Source organism: Schistocerca americana, chromosome 8 (genome assembly GCF_021461395.2).
Source record: "Schistocerca americana isolate TAMUIC-IGC-003095 chromosome 8, iqSchAmer2.1, whole genome shotgun sequence".
In the NCBI taxonomy this organism is placed as follows: domain Eukaryota; kingdom Metazoa; phylum Arthropoda; class Insecta; order Orthoptera; family Acrididae; genus Schistocerca; species Schistocerca americana.
Window position 1 is genome coordinate 305,820,242 of NC_060126.1, and position 27,295 is coordinate 305,847,536.

General features: G+C 42.0%; 1 protein-coding gene across 3 annotated transcripts in view; it reads left to right on the forward strand.

The window, feature by feature from the left end:
- Positions 1-27,295, forward strand: part of LOC124544864 (putative lysozyme-like protein) — a 180,775-nt gene that overhangs the window by 138,623 nt on the left and 14,857 nt on the right. For 2 of the 3 annotated variants that reach the window (XM_047123575.1, XM_047123576.1), the window contains exons 18-21: positions 9,414-9,427; positions 9,803-9,851; positions 19,826-19,872; positions 23,295-23,373. In XM_047123575.1, coding sequence (XP_046979531.1) covers positions 9,414-9,427; positions 9,803-9,851; positions 19,826-19,872; positions 23,295-23,373 — 189 coding nt within the window. The remainder of the gene's footprint in view (positions 1-9,413; positions 9,428-9,802; positions 9,852-19,825; positions 19,873-23,294; positions 23,374-27,295) is intronic. The other variant, XM_047123577.1, reaches the window with a different exon arrangement.

Sequence of the window (27,295 nt, forward strand, 5' to 3'; positions counted from 1 at the left end):
ACGTGTGTACGTGTACCTCACCCCTCATGGTAATGTACATGTGCGTCAGTGAAAAAGACGAATAAAAAGGTGTTAGCATGTGGACGTAATGTGCTGTTCCAGTCCCTTCTGTACCTAAGGTCCACCACCGGTCCCTTTGGATCCCTAAGTAATTCGGTGCTCTCCGATACCCACGATCGAACAGCGGAGGAGTGGTACTCAAGCGTCAACTTTAGGTTACAATATCTCCGGATGTAATTAACATTTTACAATGCAACAAACGGTACTGATTACGTATTTGTTTATATGTTCAGATGTGCTAACAAAACTAACGGGATTCCATTTAAAAAAACGTAGGTTTGTGTTAAAAAATATACTTCTGTGCTTTTTTTATGGTTTGTATTAACCAATTGCACTAGCCCCTCTCCTCACGTTCGGTCTGTGGAATCCATTCGTCAGTATTTGATGTGGTTTACGAAATATATCCAGCGGTGATGTTCGGTGACTCACCCTGTATACGTTCGTTAGACAAAGAATCGCACAGATTAGCATTAAGCATTAACCGTAGCAAATTTTGAGTATGACATTCACACCTCCTACTGATATTTAACTTTCGGTTAAGCTAAGTTGAAAGCTTAAAAAGCTTTCATGGAACTGAAAGAATACTTCATGAAAATAGATAAATATTTCTTTAACGATTTTAAAACATAAAGTGCGGGACTAGATTACAGCACTTGCAAAAGTTGGGCATAAATTACCCCCGCTCCCCTCCCCTCCTCCTCCTTAGTACTGAGAGGGATTTAAGAATGAGGATTAAAATAAAATGAGTCATACTGTTACGGTACCACCGATCACCTCAAAACAGCAATCGTTGCTAACGTTATACCTCTGAGAGAAATTTGAAAGTAAATGGCTCTGAGCACTATGGGACTTAACATCTGAGGTCAGCAGTCCCTTAGAACTTAGAACTAATTAAACCTAACTAACCTAAGGACATCACACACAGCCATGCCCGAGGCAGGATTCGAACCTGCGACCGTAGTGGTCGCACGGTTCTAGACTGAAGCGCCTAGAACCGCTTGGCCAGGAATTTGTAAGTAGTTTTGATCGTGGGATAACTTAATGGAAACAGAGCAATCAAACTGGGATTCGTTTCCGAAACACTCCAGCAACGTATAACCAACAGTAAACGTTTTGTCAGGAACAGACGTTCTCCCAGCACAAAAGCAAGTTGTAATATTACATATTAAAACAGGCAGTCTTGTGTCAAGCAAAATGATAACGCAGAAGCCAGTGCTAAGGCTAACCTAACTTTCCTTGACACACACTAACCTCTTTCTTTATATCTGTTCATGCTACAATACGGTAACCGAACCTTGCAGATAAATGTGCTCCTAAAAAAAATGACCAATGAAACAGTAACCAGTAACATATGCCTCTCGGCAACACGAAATAGGTGTAACAGTTTATAAAACCAATTACCGACACACATGAATCTAGTAGCAATACTGATGAGGTAAAAGCTTGACGTGATTCTGAATTTAAATTAGAGGGTCTGCTGATGATCACATTCTGTTACTTCATTGCTTAATACAGCACCTCTATTCCTGTACATTAACCAAAAAGAATCAGAATAGATACACAGTACATACTTCTTTCTTAAACTCGGTTTGAAGCCACTAAACAGAATGCAAATCTAACTACAGTTGCTCTGAAGGAGCCTTTGCATTACTTCATTAACTAACTAGCCTAGTACATGAGGACCCTTAAACTTTCATTGTTTGAAGAACCATGCTCATTAACAAAAGCTACACCAGTATGTGTAATAAATTGAAAGTATTCTTATCATTAATTATTAATTAAGTAAAGCACAACAAACTGTAACTCTATAAATAACAGATGTGCTTTGATACTTAGTCTTTCGACCTGCTCAAAAATATAATTGCCTGCCCAAACGCCAACACAACATTAAATTTAAACTTACCCACTTTCTCATAATAAATCAAGATACTCAGAATTAAATTAACTAGGATATTATTCCTGTCCAGCTTTGTGATTTGGGAAAATGACGGATGTAAGATAGAGTTTTTAACAACACCGCAATCATTATTATAAAATCAACCAAACTGCACAAATACCTGGGCCATTTAAAGAGTGCGAAATATACACTACTTAAAGGAAGGCTGGTGGTACTGGTGGCGCAACTTTCAGTGGCTCTTAACCTGGCGGTGATGCAATCATACTAACACTGTTGGCCTCGCCCTGTTACATATGCTTTTGGTGTCGAAATTATATTTATAGGACCTAAAAGCAAGCCATGGTGAAGGTATCACCAAATGCAGCATCCGAGGCCCATAAATACTGCCTTTAAGCTCATCTGATCTCATAACTCCAGGAATATGAGCCACAATGATCCGCTACTGCTAGAGGGGTGTTAACCACAGCACTGCTCAGCCCAGACTCCTTACCCGTCACAATGGACGTGTTGCCACTTGGTTTCCAACCACACCTTTTCCACTCCGCCGGGCTACTTCCATAGCTGCGGGACTTACACATCTTTTACATTCAACACTACGTTCCCTAACTATGGACCAAGTCATTTACAGTAGACTAAACAACTTCCACAATATGTCTACACATTAAAATCGGATCAAGACTAGCTAACAAGTTTTTTGAGTCTGCATTAAGCTTCCGCTCTCGAGGGACAAAAGACGGATAGATAACAAAAAAAAGTTACAATATTTGTGTTTTCTCTGCCGTCGAGCGCTCATACCGCTGCGACGGTATAATTTGTATCTGAGCGAACGAGTGTAGTGCGGTGAAATTCAAAGTCCCGCTACACCATGAATGAGCAACAATGCGACTTGACCTGTATTGATGGAAATACTCGGTATTAGGCAGCACTTTCATATGCATCGATAAAATATAATGTGGTTTTGCACCTGTAAGTAAGGAACGAAAATTAGGAACAAGGAAAGCATTCTAACACATACTAAAAGTGTGAATGCGTGGTTGCTTATGAGAGAACGCGTACGCCGAAGATGTAGACTGTGTTGTTCGTGACCGAACACCTATCCATAAGAAGCATTAACCACAAAAGCCAGTGGAAAGTAACACGAACTACCGCGGACGACTCAAAAATAAACTGATATTAATCCTTGTATATGGAACAAAGCTTCGATCTGAACAACACCTTTAATCTTATTAATAATAAATGAAAAGCACCAGTTTGCTATTGTTCTGCATTGTAGAACAATAGCAAACTGGTGCTTTTTATTTATTATTATAATGTTGTTCTACCAAGAATCGACGGAAGATTCTGTTAATATGATTTAATCTTATTCACAAAGATAACATGTCTGTAGAGCTAAAACCATATATTAGAGTATTACGCCAAAACCCGTTTGCGAGCAACTATCTCACCGTGAATTTCTGAATGTTGCAGCTTAGAAATGACCGCCGAGGCAGTAAACAAGAAAAGCGTCTCCGAATTTAGCGGTATGACCAAGGTAGGCCGCACTCTCTGTATCCACAGGAAGAGATCTGCACGACTAGACCCAGCAGCCAGAGGGAGAGAAGCTTTATCTGACTCAGACGCTTTATCTGACCCAAATCAACCGACGAGTCATTAGGACTACGTCTCAAAGTATAGCTTACAGGTGGTCCTATTATGTACACAAAGATGTTATTTCCCTAGCACACGAGAACAGTGCTTAGAGGGACTGTGCACATTGCTAATGGCGTACAGATCGCATTGTGACAGTTAATATGAAAGCCGTTTACTAACAAACATTCTCAATAGCTATTAATTATTTTTCCAAAAGTCGGAAATGCTGTTTTCTGAGTGTTTTTTACTTTCAATAGTACTTTTGAAACATAGAAACAGCCAAACTGTTGCAAAACTCACTATCTGTTCAAAAGTAAGTTGCCATCTCTATGCGGATTAACCACAGAAAGTCACAAGAGACGTCCGCGCCCGGTAGCTGAGTGGTCAGCGTGACAGAATGTCAATACTAAGGGCCCGGGTTCGATTCCCGGGTGGGTCGAAGATTTTCTCCGCACAGGGACTGGGTGCTGTGTTGTCTTAATCATCATCATTTCATGCCCATCGACAAGCAAGTCACCGAAGTGGCGTCAAATCGAAAGACTTGCACCCGGCGAACGTTCTACCCGACGGCAGGCCCTAGTCCCACGACATTTATTCAAAAGAGGCGAACCCTTCAGTGCAATAGGAGGTGCAGCGTACTGCGTTGCCAGCAGAGCGGCAGCAACAATGAAATAAATCGTTCGGAAGAGCTCACTGACTTCGAATGTGGACCATCGGACATACCTGAATAACAAACCCGTTAGGAAATTTCAACCCTTCTACGTTCAACTATTGATACAAATGTGAAACGGGAACGCGGAGGCGTGTTTAGGCAAACCTACTGTCTAACATTTTAGAAACCATTCTAGAGCACAGCTATCGGATTAAATGGTAAAAACCAGATAAAAACAGTCTCGATCGCGCTTTCATATTTTTTATTTGTTAGCAACCGGTTTCGCCCTTTCCTCAGACCATCTTCTGGCTTTTGACCGGCATTGGCAGTGACAACCTTACTTCTAAGAATATTGTCCCGCCTGCTGCCACCAGCAGCCGTAATGGCGGTCAAGAGCCTGAAGATGGTTTGAAGAAAAGGCCAAAACAGGACGCTAACAAATAATAATCTGAAAACGGTATCGAGACCGTTTTTATCCGATTTTTAGAACTACTGTCTGACGTACAGGTACCGTTGAGCTTGGCGGAGGATTGTTGTAAAAATGGCATGGTATCAGCGCAAGGAATCACTCCTGATTTTCAGCGCACTACCAATTGTCCAAGTAGCACACATAAGCAGTTAATAAACAGTAGTGTATCTGTATCTCGTCTACATCTACCTCAAGACTCCGCACGTCACCTGACGCTGCGTGGCCGAGGGCATTTCTAGTACCACTAACTCATCGTCCTTCCCTGTTCCACTTGCGAGTGGCGGGTGGGAAAAATGGCTATCTGTAAGCCCCTGTATTAGCTCTAATTTGGTGAATTTTCTCCTTGTGATCGTTTCACGAGACGTATGTGGGCGGAAGTAACATGCTGTCACACTCTTTCCAGAAAGTACTCTCCTGAAACTTCAATAGTAAGTCTCTACGTTCGGCACAACGTCTCTGTTTTAAGTTCTGCCACTGGAATTTGTTGTCCATAACGCTCTTGCGTGGACTAAACGATCCCGTGACGAAACGCGCCGCTCGTCGTTGGATCTTTTCTATCTCTTCTGTACTACCTGGTAATGGTCTCAGATTTATACTCAAGAATCGGTCCAACAAGCACCTTTCAGCCACTTCCTTACTGGATGAATTACATTTCCTTAATATTCTTGCAGTGAGTCTCAGTCTCTCACTTGCTTTTCCCATTATTTGTTTCATGTAGTCATTCCCTTTAAGGTCGGCGGTTACTGTGTTCAGTAATTTGTCATTAATTGTACAGTTACACAGCAGCGGTTTTCTTTTCGTACGTATGTGCAATATGTTAGAGTTACTTAGGTTCAGGGTCAACTGCCAGACTTTTCACCATTCAGCAATCCACCGTAGGTTATTCTGCAAATCGTTAGTGTCTTCTGACATTGATCCCTTCTTATAGACAACCAATCATCCGTGAATAGCCTTAAAGAGCTTCCGACACGTTCTGATAGATCATTTATATACACCGTAGACAGTAACGGTCCTAAATGAGATTTTCACTCTGCGGCGGAGTGTGCGCTGGTATGAAACTTCCTGGCAGATTAAAACTGTGTGGCCGACCGAGACTCGAACTCAGGACTTTTGCCTTTCGCGGGCAAATGCTCTACCATCTGATCTACCCAAGCACGACTCACGCCCCGTCCTCACAGCTATATTTCTGCCAGTACCTCGTCTCCTACCTTCCAAACTTTACAGAAGCTCTCCTGCGAACCTTGCAGAACTAGCGCTCCTGAAAGAAAGGATATTGCGGTGGCATAGCGTAGCCACAGCCTGGCTGATGAACCTTGCAGAACTAGTACTCCTGAAACAAAGGATACTGCGGTGGCATGGCTTAGCCACAGCCTGGGTGATGTTTCCAGAATAAGGTTTTCACTATGCAGCAGAGTGTGCGCTGATATGAAACTTCCTGGCAGATTAAAACTCTGTGCCGGACCGGGAATCGAACTCGGGACCTTTGCCTTTCGTAGGCAAGTGCTCTACCATATGAGCTACCCAAGCACGACTCACGCCCCGTCCTCACAGCTTTACTTCTGCCAGTACCTCGTCTCCTACCTTCCAAACTTTACGGAAGCTCTCCTGCGAACCTTGCAGAACTAACACTCCTGAAAGGAAGGGTATTGCGGATACATGACTTAGCCACAGCCTGGGGGATGTTTCGAGAATGTGATTTTCACTCTCTGGAGGTAGGAAGGTAGGAGACGAGGTACTGGCAGAAGTATAGCTGTGAGGACGGTGCGTGTGTCGTGCTTGGGTAGCTCAGATGGTAGAGCACTTGCCCGCGAAAGGCAAAGGTCCTGAGTTCGAGTCTCGGTCCGCCACACAGTTTTAATCTGACAGGAAGTTTCAGTAACGGTCCTGTCACACATAATCGAGGTAGATCCTAAGTTCCCTTTAAATGAAACGGTTTTGTTCCCATAAGAACAAAGTGTTGAATTTTGTCTACAAGGAAGTCTTGAATCCTGTCGCAAAATTAGTTAGATTATTGGTAAGCTCGTATTTTTTCATTAAAAGGCAGTGCGGGACAATGTCAAATACTTTCTTACAGTCGACGAACACCACAACAGTCCGAACGCCGATGGTTACTGCACTCGGATCCCGTGGAGAAACATACCGAGCTGAATTTTGCATTATCTCTGTTTGCGGAATCCGTAGTTTCTTACTGAGAAAATTTTTATTTTCCAAAAACGTCATAATACATCAAAACAAAACATGTTCCATAATTCTACAACAGATTGACGTCAACTATATGGGCCTATAATGACGTGTATGTGTCCTGCAACGCTTTTTGAAAACGGAAACGACGCGCACTTTTTCCAGTCACTAAGTCCATTTGTTGCTCCAGAGACCTACACTAAGCTGTTGCTAGAAGGGGAGCAAGTTCTTTTGCGTAATTGCTATAGAAACTTACAGGTACCTCATCTGGTCCTGTTCCATCCCCCGAGAAAGCGATTGTGTTTTTCTCTTACGTGATCAGTTATCTCTGTACCTACCATTTCGTACGATGATTGAAAAGAGGGACCGTTTTACTATCTTCTGCGGTGAATCAGTTTCGCATGATCGACTTCAGTATTTCGGCCTTCCCTCTGTCATTTTCCGTTTCCGTGCCATTATGTCAATGAGTGACCGAATAGATGTTTTCAAACTGCTTACTGATCCTACGTAAGACCAAAACCTTTTAGAGTTTTTAGTCAGAACAATTTTTAATTTCAATATGATTGAACGCTTCTTTCGTTGCTCTCTCTACGCTCATTTTCACTTCATTTCGCTTTGTTTGTCAGCTATGTTTCCACTCCCCATGAATTTGTGAAGAAGATCTCTGTATTTATGTAGCAGTTTCCTAGTACGTGTATTAAAGCGTTATGCGTCTCGCCTGTCCATTAAGACCTCGGTCGGAACATACTTGTCTAAGCCATACTGAAGGATGCTTTTGTATTTCTTCCATTTGTGCTCCTCATCTGATGTTGACTACTCAGAAACTCTACAGTTTGTATCGCGTTACTTTTCCTAAGCAAAAATATTTGCCTACATTTCTTGATATTCCTTAAAATACCCTTAATCGTAGCTGTTATGACAACCTTATGATCAATGATACGCTCCTCCGTGCTACCTGATTCCAAAAGTTCAGGTCTGTTTGTCATTGAGGAGGTCCTAAACATTACCTTCAGGAATTGATTGCGCGAAGTAACTTTCAGACAAGAATTTCTGTCTCTGGCACCAGGTCTGATAGCATGACTCTCTCAATCTATACCTGGCAAGGTTGTTCACCCCCTGTTACACCAGAACGATCAGGACATCTGTTAATGATATTCCCTGTACCTCCCTGTTCCCCCTCCTCTCGCTCAGGCAGAGCGTCTTGGCAGTGGGGGGAGTGAGCGACCAGACTGAGTGCGACGGCATGCTATACATAACGCAGCCCGAGTTCTGAGTTCTTGGCTACCCCTGAGTTAGCCCAGACCCCAGTGTCCAACTTCATTACCTTCTCCGCTTTTGGCTATTGGGGAAGAATGGACTGTCATTTCTCCACAGACATTCACACAACAGTAGAGTCCAAGCTGTAACAAAGGCGAAGAGTGGATATCCTGATATTAATGTTTACTTGTAGCTGTCCACGTACTGCCGGCCGGTGTGGCCGTGCAGTTAAAGGCGCTTCAGTCTGGAACCGCATGACCGCTACGGTCGCAGGTTCGAATCCTGCCTCGGGCATGGATGTGTGTGATGTCCTTAGGTTAGTTAGGTTTAATTAGTTCTAAGTTCTAGGCGACTAATGACCTCAGAAGTTGAGTCGCATAGTGCTCAGAGCCATTTGAACCATTTTTTGTCCACGTACTTTTGATGAAGTAGTATCGCAACAATGGTTAACCAAATAGTTTTTTCAAGTACAATAGAGAATTTGAAGATAATTGGTATCATGGGTTGCAAATCACTTTTAATTATATGTTTCAAACATCACTGAGTGCCAAATGCCTTTGTTTAAGCAGAGACTTTCAGTCCAAACCTTCCTTCAACTAGCCCTTGAAAATTGTTAATATTAACTTCTCGCTAATAATACGAGAGGTTTGAATGGTAATGTGCTAACTGTACAGCTGAGTTAGGTTGTTGTTGTTCACACTGACGATGAATCGATCGTTTGCCGGAAATCACTGAGTGGCTTTAATGTAACAACGAAGCGTTATTGGAGAATTGCGGATGTCTTATTGTGAACCAGGACAAGAACAATCATTATAGGAGAAAGAGGACAGGACCTTTTATTTACTGAACATCCTAATACGATCACTAATCATGGTATGAATCAGCATTAGCATCAGACCTCACACTATTTAGTTGATGCACTAATAAATTGACCAATATCTCGATTTATAGCCCCTAACTTACGTAGAGCGTTTACGATGCTCCAGTTAGTAACAGTTTCACAATTTCCATTTCGGTGTTTTCACCATAACGCACAATCACCTGTGTCTCAATGTCATCATATGGATACTTAAAATAATTATATAAGCTACATATTTATTGCGCTTCTTTGATCGTGCGGTGTGAAACAGTGGTAGCGTACTGGACTCACACTCTGGAGTATCTTTGCATGTAATCTATGCAATGTAAACTTGTATTACAAGTTATACTTGTTAGTTTTAGAAACTATGAGCAGCTCATAATGAACCTCTTAAAATTCTATGTTTCAGAAATACCAGAAGAGGTAAGCCATCCAGCAACGTGACTGGACACAATTTCCCGAATGATGCCCCTAAGTGCTTGGTATACGATATTCCTATTGAACTGTAGCTTTGACTTACTGAGTGAAAATATCATGGCGGTAGGTGACGCACTGTTTTATGATTTGTGACAGAGTGAATACTTGCTGACACTTGCTGTATGACTACAATTTACGTCTGGCATCTATTTTGTTGGAGACAATTGAATGCATAAACTTAGGTACACGTGTAGTTTTAAAATACGTTTTCCAGCATCGAGTTCACATACTATCAGAATTTCGAATTAGTACTGAAAAATTAATTTATTTTAGTATTATATTTTAATGTTAATGGTAATAACACTCTTTTAAATTTTGCAGTTCGCCGATGCTGCCTTCGGAACTGGGCAATCGGGGTCACAAGGAGGTCGTAAGTTCATTTATTGTTTTCATGTTTGTATATGTATTAAATGCATTCTGTTTCATGTATGGACTGATGAGTCATTTAGAATTAACAAGATATTATTTGAGATTTTAAATGTTATACCTTCGCGGTTCCTGTAATTAATTATATGGAAACAAATTTAGACTTCAAGGTCTGGTCTGCACAGATATCATTGAGTGCAGAAGAAACGTTGAGGCCGTGCCAACGGTTCCTGTGATTTCTTCAGCTCAATTAGATAGGCAGACAGCACGATAGTAGGTGAATAAGAATTTATATAAAAACTTAAGTAGTAGGGAAACTAAGAGAGAATGCAACAGTGCTTGGAATGACTACTAATAAATTACGCAAAATGTGACGACTTTGAAACTAATTTGTGATAATAAAAGAATTAAAGCTGTATAAATCAATATTCTGAGAAAAATAATTTTAAATATCTTGGTACACAGTTTAAACAAGGAAGTAGTATCAGCAAAAAATGGTTCAAATGGCTCTGAGCACTATGGGACTTAACATCTGAGGTCACCAGTCCCCTAGAACTTAGAACTACTTAAACCTAACTAACCTAAGGACATCACACACATCCATACCCGAGGCAGGGTTCGAACCTGCGACCGTAGCGGTCGTGCGGTTCCAGACTGAAGTACCTAGAACCGCTCGGCCACACCGGCCGGCTAGTATCAGCAGGTTTGTTAAATAGTATTTAAATCTGAATTACGATAGAGTTTGAACGACACGTTTTAATTCTATAAAATTGTTTAAAGAATCCTTAAGGAATGTTGTAAACGTCAAAGAGCTCTAGAGACACACTACAGTTTCAAACAGATTGGTAATTGTGGTAAAACAGAGATTTGGAGCCAGGTCTTAACCTGCGAAACATATCTAGGGCCACATGTGTACTCTCATCAGAATATATTAGTTCTGCAGAATAAAACTAAAGAAAGAGCAGAAAGATAGAAAATTAAGGAAAGGAGATGTAATTGTATTAAAGAATCAGAAGTTATTTTAGAGTTTCAGAGAAAGCTTTACGCAACGATTGAATCAAGGATAAGGAATACCAATAGGGAATACTACAGCAGGCGAATGAAAAAGAGAAGGCAGAACAAGACCAAATAGGCAAAAACTCAAATCACAGCAGAAATCCTCGGATGCACTGAAGTTTGAACCTATTAGATTCAACGAGGGAATATAAAAATGAGACATTTGAAGCAAACAAAAGGGATATCAGCATTCTGAAACTGAGATTGGTAGACGCGCAGACTGACTCAGCAGAAATCGCTAGATGAGAAATGCAAGATTGTAGAAACTTACATGACTAGAAGAATGATAGATGACACGTAAAGGAAAATTAAGGAGATTCTCCGAGGAAAGAGAAGTAAATGTATGAATATCAAGATTTCAGATGGAAAATCGGCTCTAACCAAAGAAAGGAAGGCTGGAAGAAATATAAAGGTGACCATACAAGGGAAACCAATTTATGGAACGAGAAGAAAATGTAAACTAACATGATGGAGATATAATGCTGCGAAAAGATGCCCTGAAAGAAGTTTAGTCGAAACAGGACCATTGGAATATATACAGTCCTCCTGAATTATACTAATCCTTAGGAGAGATGGCCACGACAAAATGATTCCACATTGTATGTATGATATATCAAAAATGCGAAATACCCTGATGTTTCAAGAAGAAAACAACAATTCAATTTCAAAAGGAAACGGAGTATCATAGGCGTAAATATTACCGAATAATCAGATTAATGTATTGAGATGACAAAAGTTATGGGAATTACGGGTTAGTGACATGTAATAACCAAATGCCAGTAGTATCATGTACAGAAGATATAAAAGGGTATTAGATTTGTGGAGCTTTCGTTTATACTTAGGCAATTCATGTGAAAAGGTTTCCAACGTGATTATGGCCGCAGAACGGGAATTTACAGACTTTCACCGCGGAATCATAGTTGGACCTAGACGCATGGGACATTCCATTTGGAAATCGTTAGGGAATTCCATATTCCGAGATCCACAGTGTCAAGAGTGTGCCGAGAACACCAAATTTCAGGCATTACCTCTTACCACAGACAACGCAGTGACCGAAGGCCCACGCGGTTCTAGGCGCTGCAGTACGGAACCGCGCTGCTGCTACGGTCGCAGGTTCGAATCCTGCCTCGGGCATGGATGTGTGTGGTGTCCTTAGGTTAGTTCGGTTTAAGTAGTTCTAAGTTCTAGGGGACTGATGACCTCAGATGTTAAGTCGCATAGTGCTCAGAGCCATTTTTGACCGAAGGCCTTCACATAACGACCGAAAGCAACGACGGTTGCGTATAGTTGTCAGCCCTAAGAAACAAGCAACACTCCGTGAAATAACCGCATATATCAATGTGGGACGTACCGCAAATGCATCTTTTATGACAGTGCAATGGCAGACGTGAGTGCCTTTGCTAATAGTATGACAACGCCTGTAACGCCTCCCCACGACTCATGATCTTATCGGTTGGACACTAGATTCCTGGGAAACTGTAGCCTGTCAGACGTGTCTCGGCTTCAGTTGTAAGATCTGATGGTTGTTGTTGTGGTCTTCAGTCCTGAGACTGGTTTGATGCAGCTCTCCATGCTACTCTATCCTGTGCAAGGTTCTTCATCTCCCAGTACCTACTGCAACCTGCATCCTTCTGAATCTGTTTGGTGTATTCATCACTTGGTCTCCCTCTATGATTTTTACCCTTCGCGCTGCCCTCCAGTACTAAATTGGTGATCCCTTGATGTCTCAGAACATGTCCTACCAGCCGGTCCCTTCTTCTTGTCAAGCTTCGCCACAAACTCCTCTTGTCCCGAATTCTATTCAATACGTCCTCTTTAGTTATGTGATCTACCCATCTAATCTTCAGCAGTCTTCTGTAGCACCACATTTCGAAGGCTTCTAATCTCTTCTTGTCCAAACCATTTATCGTCCATGTTTCACTCCATACAAATACTTTCAGAAGCAACTTCCTGACACTTAAATCTATACTCGATGTTAACAAATTTCTCTTCTTCAGAAACACTTTCCTTGCCATTGCCAGTCTACACTTTATATCCTCTCTACTTCGACCATCATCAGTTATTTTGCTCCCCAAATAGCAAAACTCATTTACTACTTTAATTGTCTCATTTCCTAATCTAATTCCCACAGCATCACCCGACTTAATTCGAGTACATTCCATTATCCTCGTTTTACTTTTGTTGATGTTCATATTATATCCTCCTTTTAAGACACTGTCCGTTCCGTTCAACTGCTCTTCCAAGTCCTTTGCTGTCTCTGAAAGAATTACAATGTCATCGGCGAACCTCAAAGTTTTTATTTCTTCTCCATGGATTTTAATACCTACTCAGAATTTTTCTTTTGTTTCCTTTATTGCTTGCTCAATATACAGATTGAATAACATCGAGGAGAGGCTACAACCCTGTTTCACTCCCTTCCTAACCACTGCCTCCCTTTCGTGCCCCTCGACTCTTATAACTGCCATCTTGTTTCTGTACAAATTGTAAATATCCTTTCGCTCCCTGAATTTTACCTCTGCCACCTTTAGAATTTGAAAGAGAGTATTCCAGTAACATTGTCAAAATCTTTCTCTAAGTCTACAAATGCTAGAAACGTACGTTTCCCTTTCCTTAATCTTTCTTCTAAGCTAAGTCGTAAGGTCAGTACTGCCTCACGTGTTCCAACATTTCTACGGAATCCAAACTGATCTTCCCCGAGGTCGGCTTCTACCAGTTTTTCCATTCGTCTGTTAAGAATTCGCGTATTTTGCAGCTGTGAGTTATTAAATTGATATTTCGGTAATTTTCACATCTGTCAACAAATGCTTTCTTTGTGATTGGAATTATTATATTCTTCTTGAAGTCTGAAGGTATTTCGACTGTCTCACTCATCTTGCTCACCAGATGGTAGAGTTTTGTCAGGACTGGCTCTCCCAAGGTCTTCAGTAGTTCTAATGGAATGTTGTCTACTCCCGGGGCCTTGTTTCGACTGAGGTCTTTCAGTGCTCTGTCAAACTCTTCACGCAGTATCCTATCTCCTATTTCATCTTTATCTAGGGTTCGAGTATGGAGCGAACCATACGAAGCCATGGACCCAAGTTGTCAACAGGATACTGTGCAAGCTGGTCGTGGCTTCATAATGGTGTCGCTTTATTTTCACGTAATACACTGGGTCCTTTATTCCAACTGAACAGATAATTGACTGGAAATTACAATGTTCGGCTACTTGGTGATCATTTGCAGCCATTCATGGACTTCATGTTCCCTAACAACAATGTCATGTCACTGGGCCACTGTTGTTTACCACTGGTTTGAAGAACATTCTGGACAATTCTAGCGATTGAATTTGCCACCCAAATAACCCCACATGTGTTGTATTGAATATTTATGGGACATAATCGAGAGGTTTAATATTTGTCCAGCATCCTACATCGGCCACACTTCGCAGTTATGGGCGGCTGTGAAGGCAGGATGGTGTACTCTTTCTGCAGGTGAGCTCCAACGACTTGCTACGTCGAGTTGCTCCATTACGATGAGCAACAGGAGACGCGACACGATATTAGGAGAGATCGCATGATATTCGTCACCACAGTGAAAGTCAGGGTTGCAAATTCTGACACGAATTATTTACAGAAGAATGAACAATCGGTAGAAATGGTTCAAATGGCTCTGAGCACTATGGGACTCAACTGCTGAGGTCATTAGTCCCCTAGAACTTAGAACTAGTTAAACCTAACTAACCTAAGGACATCACACACATCCATGCCCGAGGCAGGATTCGAACCTGCGACCGTAGCAGTCGCGCGGTTCCGGACTGCGCGCCTTGAACCGCTAGACCACCGCGGCCGGCAATCGGTAGAAGGTCATTTAAATGTGCTCCCTGCCGCCGTTGGATAAGCCGCTGCCAGCAGCACGTCGTAAACTCTTAGCACACTTATTTGCTACATAGTTTAATTCCTAATTTCTTTGCGTGTTTTTCGTACTTGCATTGTTTAATTCATAAATTTCTGGCGTATTATAGTATTTGAGAGTTGTAGCATCCGCCGCCGAGCAGTGTGTCAGCAGTGCGCAAGTAGCAGGCAGCATTACTACATTTACTAGGCAATCTTGTATTTTAATAACCGTTTAAATTTTGTGTCGAATTGTTTGTGCTCTCTGTAGATTATTTCAGACGTTCTTTGCACAACAGTTTTTAGCATGGGTAGGGACTGCAACTGCTGTGTTCATATGCAGGCTGAGTTGGCTTCCCTTCGCTCCCAGCTTCAGGCAGTGTTGGCTTTGGTCACACTGCTTGAGGCTGTTGCCAATGGGCATCACTGTGGGGGTCCGGATGGGGGTTTGTTGGGGACGGCCAGCTTGTCCCCACGCATCCCCCGATCGGACTACGACTGTGGCTGCCCGGGATACTACCCACATTGAGGCTTATACCTCACCTGTGGTAGAGTGGGAGGTCGTCTCGAGGTGTGGCAGGGGGCGAAAGACATTCCAGAGGGCTGAAAGGAAGGCCTCTCCAGTTTGTCTGACGAACCGGTTTCAGGCTCTGTCTCCGGCTGACACTGATCTTCGGCCGGACATGGCTGCTTGTCCTGTTCCAGAGGTTGCCTCTGTCTGCAAGATCCGGGCGGTCGCAGAGGGTGGGCTTACTGGTAGTTGGGAGCTACAACGTCAGGTGCGTAATGGGGTCCCTTAGGGATATGGCAGCAAGAGAGGGGAAGAAAACCAATGTTTAGGACGGGTGGTAGGGACAGAGCATCGAGTGACAGTATACTGAGTGCACTATCCGAAAATTACCTCGAGCAATTAAACAGAGAACCGACTAGTGGAGATAACATCTTGGACCTACTGATAACAAACAGACCAGAACTTTTCGACTCTGTAAGTGCAGAACAGGAAATCAGTGATCATAAGGCCATTGCAGCATCCCTGAATATGGAAGTCAATAGGAATATAAAAAAAGGGGGGAAGGTTTATCTGTTTAGCAAGAGTAATAGAAGGCAGATTTTAGATTACCTAACAGATCAAAACGAAAATTTCTGTTCCGACACTGACAATGTTGAGTGTTTATGGAAAAAGTTCAAGGCAATCGTAAAATGCGTTTTAGACAGGTACGTGCCGAGTAAAACTGTGAGGGACGGGAAAAACACACCGTGGTTCAACAACAAAGTTAGGAAACTACTGTGAAAGCAAAGAGAGCTTCACTCCAAGTTTAAACGCAGCCAAAACCTGTCAGACAAACAGAAGCTAAGCGATGTCAAAGTTAGCGTAAGGAGGGGTATGCGTGAAGCGTCCAGTGAATTCGAAAGTAAAATTCTATGTACCGACTTGACAGAAAATCCTAGGAAGCTCTGGACTTACGTTAAATCAGTAAGTGTCTCGAAACAGCATATCAAGACACTCCGGGATGATGATGGCATTGAAACAGAGGATGACACGCGTAAAGCTGAAATACTAAACACTTTTTTCCAAAGCTGTTTCACAGTGGAAGACCGCACTGCAGTTCCTTCTCTAAATCCTCGCACAAACGAAAAAATGGCTGACATCGAAAGGAATAGAAAATCAACTGGAATCACTCAACAGAGGAAAGTCCACTGGACCTGACGGGATACCAATTCGATTCTACACAGAGTACGCGGAAGAACTGGCCCCACTTCTAACAGCCGTGTACCGCAAGTCTCTAGAGGAACGGAAGGTTCCAAATGATTGGAAAAGAGCACAGGTAGTCCCACTCTTCAAGAAGGGTCGTCGAGCAGTTGCGCAAAACTATAGACCTACATCTCTGACGTCGATGTGTTGTAGAATTTTAGAACATGTTATTTGCTCGAATATCATGTCGTTTTTGGAAACCCAGAATCTACTCTGTTGGAATCAACATGGATTCCGGAAACAGCGATCGTGTGAGACCCAACTCGCTTTATTTGTTCATGAGACCCAGAAAATATTAGATACAGTTCCCCATTGTCGCCTGATAGACAAAATAAGAGCCTACGGAATATCAGACCAGCTGTGGGGCTGAATTGAAGAGTTTTTAGCCATCAGAACACAGCATGTTGTTCTCAATGGAGAGACGTCTACAGACGTTGAAGTAACCTCTGGCGTGCCACAGGGGAGTGTTATGGGACCATTGCTTTTCACAATATATGTAAATGCGCTAGTACATAGTGTCGGAAGTTCCATGCGGCTTTTCGCGGATGATGCTGTAGTATACAGAGAAGTTGCAGCATTAGAAAATTGTAGCGAAATGCAGGAAGATCTGCAGCGGATAGGCACTTGGTGCAGGGATTGGCAACTGGCCCATAACATAGACAAATGTAATGTATTTCGAATACATAGAAAGAAGGATCCTTTATTGTATGATTATATGATAGCAGAACAAACACTAGTAGCAGTTACTTCTGTAAAATATCTGGGAGTATGCGTGCGGACCGATTTGAAGTGGAATGATCATATAAAATTAATTGTTGGTAAGGCGGGTACCAGTTTGAGATTCATTTCGAGAGTCCTTAGAAAATTTAGTCCATCAACAAAGGAGGTGGCTTACAAAACACTCGTTCGACCTATACTTGAGTATTGCTCATCATTGTGGGATCCGTACCAGATCGGGTTGACGGAGGAGATAGAGAAGATCCAAAGAAGAGCGGCGCGTTTCGTCACAGGGTTATTTGGTAACCATGATAGCGTTACGGAGATGTTTAGCAAACTCAAGTGGCAGACTCTGCAAGAGAGGCGCTCTGCATCGCGGTGTAGCTTGCTCGCCAGGTTTCGAGAGGGTGCGTTTCTGGATGAGGTATCGAATATATTGCTTCCCCCTACTTATACCTCCCGAGGAGATCACGAATGTAAAATTAGAGAGATTCGAGCGCGCATGGGGGCTTTCAGACAGTCGTTCTTCCCGCGAACCATACGCGACTGGAACAGAAAAGGGAGGTAATGACAGTTGCACGTAAAGTGCCCTCCGCCACACGCCGTTGGGTGGCTTGCGGAGTATAAATGTAGATGTAGATGTAGCTGTAAGGGAAGATTAATTTGGCTTCTGAAGAAGTGTAAAAACATGCGATGACTAAGGTACCATAGACAGAAGAAACATATCGTAAATTTTGTTGGGAAATTGCGAACTGTCCAGTTCTGCCAGTAAGAAACAGTTCATCTAATTGGGTATCTGCTTCCCCTTCGTGAGATCAGAGCAATTATCTAAAGTAACACTCCTCTAGGAATTTCAGAAGCCAATCTGACTCACTCTGATAATGTGTAGAGGCTGGTAATAGCTTTTCCTCGAATACTGTTATGGAAATTATATTTATTTTCTTATTTTTTACATCACTCAACTTTTCTCTTGCCCAAGAGAAATGATCTGCTCAAACTGCGTTTTTGTCCCACAGAATACACGTCTAGTGCGACCATTAGTTTTCTTGAAGGGAGGACTGAAGGTCCATCACATACACAGCGGCAGGCTGAACTACTCCTTGGAAGTAGTGAGCTCTGTCTTCCTACTGCAGACAAGAGACTCAAATTAAAACTGGCATGTGGGGATGGCGAAAACTTGAGTGTTTCATTAATCCAGGCTGAAATCAACTATAAAATTGATATATCCCATAAGGGTGTACGGAGTGGATCACAATACGTAGCGAGAACTGATGAGGATGTAAGTATACATTAATGGAATCAAAAACTGTGAAATAAACATGGATCCTCGAAAGCCATCTGCGAGCTAAGTGTGAACATGTGGCTTCGAGCCTCTACCGATGTCAGTATGAAATATTGTTATAGTCACTACAAATTCATTTGAAACCTGGACTTTTAGATTGAGTCCTCATCCGTTAGAACCAAAATTTCACCAATAGCTCATTCTTGGTGAAGGTGGCAGATGGACCGTGGAGCAACGGAAAAGCTAGCTGCTGATGTACGATGACATTTAACGTCGCAGAGTAGTGGTCTACCATGACCACCAAGATTTGCTGACCTCAGTCCACGGCATTATTCTGTGTAAACTGAAACATCGTTGAAGCTCTGAAGCAGCCAGTCTTGTAAAGATTGATGAGATGATCCGTGGATATCTGAAAGAAACCAGAGCAGTATCCATGCAAATGCGAGGACGACGTGTCGAACACCTCTCTTAACTAGTACGTGTATTCACTAAATGAAATGAAATGATCGTTTGGCATTGTTGGGCGAAATCTCCCAGTCGGGTTCGGCCGCCAAGTGTAAGTCTTACTTCATTCGTCACCACATTGGGCTACTAGCGGCCGTTGATGAGGATGAAACGATGATAAGGTCAACGCAACACGCAGTCTCCGAGCGGAGGAAACCTCCGATCCGGCCGGGAATCGAACCTGGGCCTAGTGCCACTCAGCTAAACAAGCGGACTATTCAGTAAATAGTAACAAGTAACCGGAATACATATCTCTTGGTAAGGTGGTCATGGATGAAGTTTTATCCCAGTCAGATTATCACCTAATCGACTAGTTTACATTAAAAATGCTTTTGTATTACTACGACAGTATCTCATGCAGACTCCAGTGATGGTTCGTAACTACAAATTCTCAGTCATCTCGTAAATTTATTTCTGGAGAATTTGTGAGCCATTGTTTACTGGAACTCTATTGCTTCTGTTATACCCTTGTCAGTTTTCGCTATGAGTTGCGGTACACCCCGTGTAGTGCAGGGCAGTAAGAACGACACTTACAGTAATACAGTGCTGTTTGATCCTAAAGTCTGCTAACAAGAAGAAAAAATTCCTAGTAGCAGAAAGTCTCATGATGCTTCAGAATGTAGACTTTGAGATCAGGATGAAAGTGCACCCACTGTATTTATCCTATCCTCAATATAACGTTTAGTCTTCCTCAAATGCTCCTAATTACGTAGAGGTTCTATAATGTCATTTCTCCACGATTAGTTTTCGGTGACAATTAGTTAACAAGTAACAGAAGTATTTCTTCTTTGTTTCAGTGACTGCAGAAAATTTGGTGAGTAGACAGGGAACACTACCTCAGCACGTAAGTATGAATGCTACGTGAATCCGGAAGAGGACGTGGGAACAGGACTCTGATAGTCGATACAGATAAGTAAGAGTGAATGTCTCTCTTGTAATTCAGTTGCTCGACGCTATTATTTTTCCTCCCTTTTTGACATTCTTTCGGCCACGCGAATATCTGTTTATGATTTGTCTCAAAATTTTCCTTCGCTCTTATGAGATCACTTCAAACGCGTCAAGCTTCCAAATTAAGACGTGTTCTCATGGACTCGTTCAGAAGTCTCTTTTCCTGTTTTGTAACTGTAATTCGAGTGAGGCATCCACACAAGATCTTCCTTTGCATCATTATAGCTTTATTTAGCGATTCCTATATTTATCAATTCTTTTCATTGATCACCCTGTACTGAAGCTTTTCTTTCCGCATATTCTGTTTCTTATTACGTTGACATCTACATGTGTACGTTCTGATGTTATAATTGTGTTCAAATGTGGTACCTGGCCTGCCAAATTATAGATCTTTTGCTTTTCACTGAAGTGACGAAAGTCGGGGGCTATCTCATTGTATCGTGTCTGACCCCCTTTTCCCCGGCTAGTGTAGCATCTTGATATGACATTCACGCAATAAGTCGTAGGAAGTCCCCTGCAGAAATATTGAGCCATACTGCCTCTATAGCAGGCCATAATTGCGAAAACGTTGTCGGTGCAGGAGCTGAGCACTAACTGACCTCCTATTATGTCCCATAAACGTTCAATAGGACTCATGCCTGGGGATCTGGGTGACCAACCCATTCACTCGAATTGTCCAGAATATTCTTCAGTCAAATCTCAAACATTTGTAACCCGGTGACATGACTCACTGTCATCCATAAAAACTGTATTGTTGTTTGGGAACATGAAATCGATGAATGGCTGCAAATGATCTCCAAGTAGCAGAACATAACCATTTCCAATAACTTACCATTTCAGCTGGACCAGGGCATCCAGTCCATTCCATGAAAACACTGCCCACGCCACTATGGAGCAACCACCAATTTGCATAGTGCCTCGTTGATAACATGGGTCCATGGCTTCGTGGGGTCTATGCCACACTCTAACCTTGCCATTAAATCTTACTTACTGAGATCGGGGATCATCTGACCTGACCACGGTTTTCCAGTCGTCCATGATCCAACTGGTATGGTCCCGAGGCCAGACGAGGCGCTGTAGGCGATGTTGTGCTATTAATAAAGGCACTCACGTCGGTCGTCTGCCGCCATAGCCCAATAACGCCAAATTTCGTAGCACTGTCATGACGAATACGTTCGTCGTACGTCCCATGCTGATTTCTGCGGTTATTTCAAGCAGTGTTGCTTGTCTGTTAGCACTTACAACACCACGCAAACGCCGCTGCTCTCCGTCGTTAAATGATGGCCGTTGCCAACTGCGTTGCCTGTGGTGAGAATGAATGCCTGAAATTTGGTATTCTCGGCACACGCATGACACTGTGGTCTCGGGAATATTGAAATTACTAACCATTTCCGAACTGGAATGAACCATGCGTGTCACTCCCACTACCATTCCTCGTTCAAAATCTGTCAATTCCCGTTGTGCGCCCATAATCAAGTCCGAAATCTTCCCACATGAATCACTTTTGTACGAATGATAGCTTCACCAACGTTCTGCCCTTTCATACTTCCCCTTCGCAGTACTACCGCCGTCTGTATATGTTATATCGCTATCCCATGAATTTTGTCACTTGAAAGGATATGACTCCAGTAAACTGACGGATGTTCCAATGTTTCTTTGCCTCCTCGGGTTAATCCATTTTTTTAATTACTTTGCCAGAATGATTTTCATTGACTTAGTTAGTTTACAAACATTTGTGGTCACGGTATTGATCATGTTTTTATATTTAACATGATTTTTCTCTTCGTGAAATGTAAGTAATGATCTGTTATGTCTGCAGTACGTTTCAGATGAGAGACTGATCTTGTAACCCTTTGTGCATCACTTAAAACAGCGAGTCGTACTCAATTGTCATTTATCTTGAATACCGTCTCACTTGGCCTCTCATTCTAAATATTTTGATTTTCTGTTTTATATTTTCGGATACATTTTATGAAGACAGTAGGGGTTTTTTTCTGTGAAACTCACGTACAGGTAATCACCGGAGGCTTAAAAGATGTGATGATGAACCAAGTTGCCCTCCAGCGCCCCTGCTCGACTTAATGCCAGTTTCAAAATCAGCACCCACATTAATGCTATCTGTATCGCAGAGGATATCAAACACTTAATAATGTTTCTGTTTTTTTGACAAGTATGAAATCTCAACTAAATTGTTCAGGCACAGTTTCACTCTTCTCTATCGTTACAATAGTACGTTCATTACAGTTAGTATCGTTATGGACTATTTGCAAAAGATTCTTCTTACAGAAGCGAGATTGTTGTTGGTTTTAATTTAAACACGTGCCAATAAATCTACGAATTTCTTTTTAACATCGTATACGACAAGTTGCATCCCTTACTACTTACGAAGTATTGTAAACATTAATTATTTCCTCGATGAATAACTTCCCACATAATACATTTTTCATTTCATCACAATTTTCCACAGTTTTGTCACTTTCATCGTTATTCTCAAATTTCATGTTCATTATTCATACACGCTACTCCACTCCAGGTGAAACTTAGTGATGAAACATAAAAACCCACGTGCGTTCGAAAGAGAAACCTCTATGGTTAACATGCATGGCCGTCTATCTAGCAAAGAACTTGGACAGGTAGATATTGTACCCTTACTGTGTGTGTGTGTGTGTGTGTGTGTGTGTGTGTGTGTGTGACAGAGAGAGAGAGAGAGAGAGAGAGAGAGAGAGAGAGAGAGAGAAAAGGAGAGAGCGAGAGATAGGGAGAGAGAGAGAGAGGGACAAGGGGAGGGATAGAAAGCGTGTACTATATACGTATGTGGCATTGCACACCATCTCCTCATCTCCTATCCATCCAATAGCTATCCTTTAAACTTTCTTTGTTATAGGTAAGGTCTGTTTCTTTTCCCTAGTATGTGTTCTGATCTGGCCATTCCTGTAGATGTGAACTGATCATAATCCGTACTAGAGTAACTACGTTTATTACAATCATTCGATTATGTTTCATGTATATTTATTCGATTCATTATTTCTTCAGTCTCATTTCCATGTCATTTTGATATCGGATATGCACGTTTACCATAAAAGAATGGTGTCGCTGATTTAAAATTTTCGCTTTTTACGATTGGAACTGCTAAATTCCTAACACCCTTTACAAAGAGCTAGTTTCACTGAACTACCTGCTGCAGATCAAATTATATTATTCACGTTATTGTGGGATGTAATATTAACAGTAGGTACTTCTACGTACAAGTAATTTCATTCCATCATATTTGGAAGCAATGTAAAACTCTAAACAATGACTTTTTTTGCCATTTCACAGGTCTCATATTGTCAGCAAGCGTGTAACTTCGCAGTGCCTTCCTCCAAAGCAAGGCGTCCAGAGGCGTCAGGGCGCAAAGGTATTGACCACCTTGCATTTTATTTCCTGTGTACTTCTTTAATCTATAGCAGGTTTCTAGCAGATTTTGTATTTTTCAGCAGCGTGCAAGATAATTTTAGATGCAAATTTAAAAGTTTACTTCAATCGTGATAGTTATGCTACAATGATCCGATTGTTGGCAGTAACTTATTAACTATAGATAGAAGACGTTGCGGTACTGCAACAAGATATACTTGTTAGTGTATTTCATTTCGATATTTGTCCCTAGGTGACTACAAATGAAACCATGTATGTAAAGTGCACCAACGAAAAGACGCAATCAATACACTCACTCTGCGATAACAATGGTGATGTTACGAACGACACTGCCACTAAAACAGAGTCACTAGACACAGTTTCACGAAATTCCTTCACTAAAGAAGATGAAGTGAATATTCCTGAATTCGAATCAAGAACAATTGCCAAAATGAGTTTCAGGGTAGCGAAGCAGCTTAAATCACTTAAAAAACGCAAGACCTCTGGTTCAGATTCTATACCAGTTAGGATATTTCCAGAGTATGCTGGTACAATACCTCCACACTTAGCATTCATATACAACCGCTCGATCGTCGAAAGATCCGTACCTTTTTGACTCGAAAGTTGCACAAGTCACCCCAGTATCCAAGAAAGAAAATAGGAGCAGTCCGCCGAATTACAGACTCATGTCAGTAATGTCAATTTGCAGTAGGATTCTGGAATATACAGGACATAAAAAATGTACGGTACTAATTGGAGGACACATTCCTCGCCCGTAAACGAAGAAATTAACTTATACGAACATGGGTCTGGGAACGTTTTCTTTCCATGTTCGACTCATTTTCTCCAACTCATGAATCGTGGAAGACACACACGAACTCAACGCACCAGCATACCAGATGCAACTCTTTCTCACAGAAGTTAACTATGCCATCCGTGGTCACTGATACACGCATCAAACCGCCGTCGTGGTGAATCTCCGATGCGCAGATGTATCCCTGGAGTATTGCGTATGGTTTCGCAGCCTTCCATAATACGGGCACGGAGACTCTGAACGTCTTGTACTGGGGTTCCATACACTAGAACTTTCAGCTGCCACCACAAATAAAAGTGCAGTAGGCTTACGTCCGGAGAGCTCGGAGGATAGGCAATGGTCCAGCTCTACCTATCCATCTGTTATTTAGAAGCCGAGGGCATCAACATTAAAATTAGATGATCTACCGTGCATGAAGTACAGCTTCTCTCGCACAGCTAAAGGTACATCTGTTAACAGACCAGGTAGAACATTCTCTACGAAATTATGGTAACTTTTCCCATTGATCCTAGGTGGACCAAACAGTCAGCAAGAATGCCAGCCCAAGCACTGACAGAAAATCTTTATTGATGACTTGCGTCAACAGTTTCACGAGGATTGACGTCTGCCAATAAATACCGATTGTGCAAATTTACAATCTGACCTCATTGAAACGACGCTTCATCTGTGAACAGCATCGTCGCATTAAAATTAGGGTCGACACATCGTGAAAAAACCGTTCACAGAAGAGTACCTTTGCGGGAAAATCAGCTGCTGACAGTGTCTGCACAACCTGTAAAGGGTAAGGATACAGCTGGTTCTAGTCTAACCTCGACAGCCATGTGGTCACCAAAAGTATTGCGGCTACGTGTCTTGTGCTGATACTAGGGTCGTCGTTTTCCTGTCGGGTCATCTTCATCCTGTAAATCCTCCCTGGTACAAAAGTTGAGCGTTAGCGCCATTTTCGTCACCTAATCCATTCATCAAATGGGCATCTGCCATCTCCGCATTTGTGTACACTGTACACTGCCACTGCAGGAGCCTAGTCCGCGATTAACTCTACGTAGTAACCAGTGTGCTTTCAGCGGTCGTACTGATCGCTCGAGCATTTGTTACCTGTAAGCAAGCAATGATGAATGTCGCATGGCAACAGGGACATATGAAACAAAACACTGGCGGTGCACAACGTAACCAGACGTCATCACGATTGCAGGTTCCCCTTGGTTGTAACGTTCTGTTGTAGTGTGTACCCCGTGATTAATGAGTTGGAGAAAATGAGTTGTAACACGGGAACATAGAGTTTCCAGACCGAGTTTCATGTAACATAATTTCTCCATCTACGTGTCCTGCAATTTATGCCGTACGTTTTTGTTACATCTTGTGTTCTGTGCTAGGGTATTACGAATTACCTCGATGGGAACGATTTATTGACAATCAGCCAACACAGATTCAGAAAATATCGTTTTTGTGAAACTCAACTAACTCTTTATTCTCACGAAATAGTGAGCAGTCCTCTTAGATTGTTTGCAGATGATAGTGTCATTTACGGTCTTGTAAGGTGATCAGACGATCAGAACCAATTGCAAAACGATTTAGACAAGCTATCTGTATGGTGTGAAAAGTAGGAATTACCCGTAAGTAACGAAAGTGTGAAGTCATCCGCACGAGTACTAAAACGAGTCCACTACCATTCGGTTACACGATAAAACACACAAATCTATTCAACTAAATACTTAGTGATTACATTTACGAATAATTTAAACTGGAAGGATCACATAGATAGTATTGTGGGGAAAACAAACCAAAGACTGCGGTTGATTGGCAGAATATTTATAAAATGCATCAGGTCTTGTCAACCGGCTGTTTATACAACCCTTGTCAGACCTGTGCTGGGGCATTGTTGTGTGTGTGTGACCATTATCAGACTAAACTGACGGAGGATATCGAAAGTGTTCAAAGAAGAAGGGTAACTCGTTTTGTACTATCGGGAAGTGGGGGAAAGAGTGCCACGGCTATGATACGCTAATTGGGGTGGCAATCTTTAAAGTAAAGGCGATTTTCGTTTCTGCAGAATCTTCTCATGAAATTTCAGTCACCAGCTTTGTCCTCATAGTGTGAAAATATTTTGTTGGCGCCCACCTACTTAGTGAGGAATGATCATGATAGTAAAATAAAGGAAATCAGAGCTCGCACAGAAATATTTAAATGGACGTTTTTCCCACTCGCTGTTCAAGAACCGAACGGTAAAGTAATAGCTTGAAGGTGGTTCGATGAACAATACTCTAGGTAGATAATTTTGAATAACAGAGTAAACATGTGGATTTAGATGTAGATGAGAGGCCTCGAAATAAAGTGAGCAGCAAATAAATATCAGTGTAAAATCCAACAAAAATAGAGTGTGTGTTGCAAAACAAAATATTTTTGCTGATCTTGCAGAGTCCAGTACGTCGCTTATCAAACAACACGAATTTCATAAAAATTCGCCTCAGGTACCACTAGTAAGCCTGTAAACAAGTGTTTCCTGCTCATATTAATAATTTACGTAGACCGTTCTTCAATTAAGAAAAATCTGTTTTATCTTAGATCGTCGAAAAATATTTTTATTAAAATAAGAACTGAAAGAAACAGATCTATAGCTTCCTACAACGTACAGCGCGTAGATTCAGGTGCAAAAGGGTACAGATAGTGTAGGAAAGCCTGGACACATGCCATCAGTGGATCTGATCGAGGCCTGATAGTGCATGGCCAACACATGGAGCACTCTACTTATTGATACATTTACACATAACGGTACCAACAAGCAAACACGTTCTTAATTCATTTCAGGGTCTATAGACAACATTCTCTGCCAACCGCCAGTTACGACTAAGGTTTTCTGAAGGCTTCCGCTCTTTGTAAGGTGAGTTCTGTAATGCCAAACCTCTTATAAATATTCCCGGTTATTAACTCCTCTGCCACTCTGCCAGCTCATTGGGACAATACTGCAAAGATCTAAATTATACATGTACTCCACAGGCTTCTCTTCAGTCGTGGTGAAGGGGACTTAACGTAATTATTAACGATTGTATGTGCTGCTCTATCGGGTAATGACCCGGTATATGTTACGGTAGTCGCACTAATCGCTGGGAGTGCG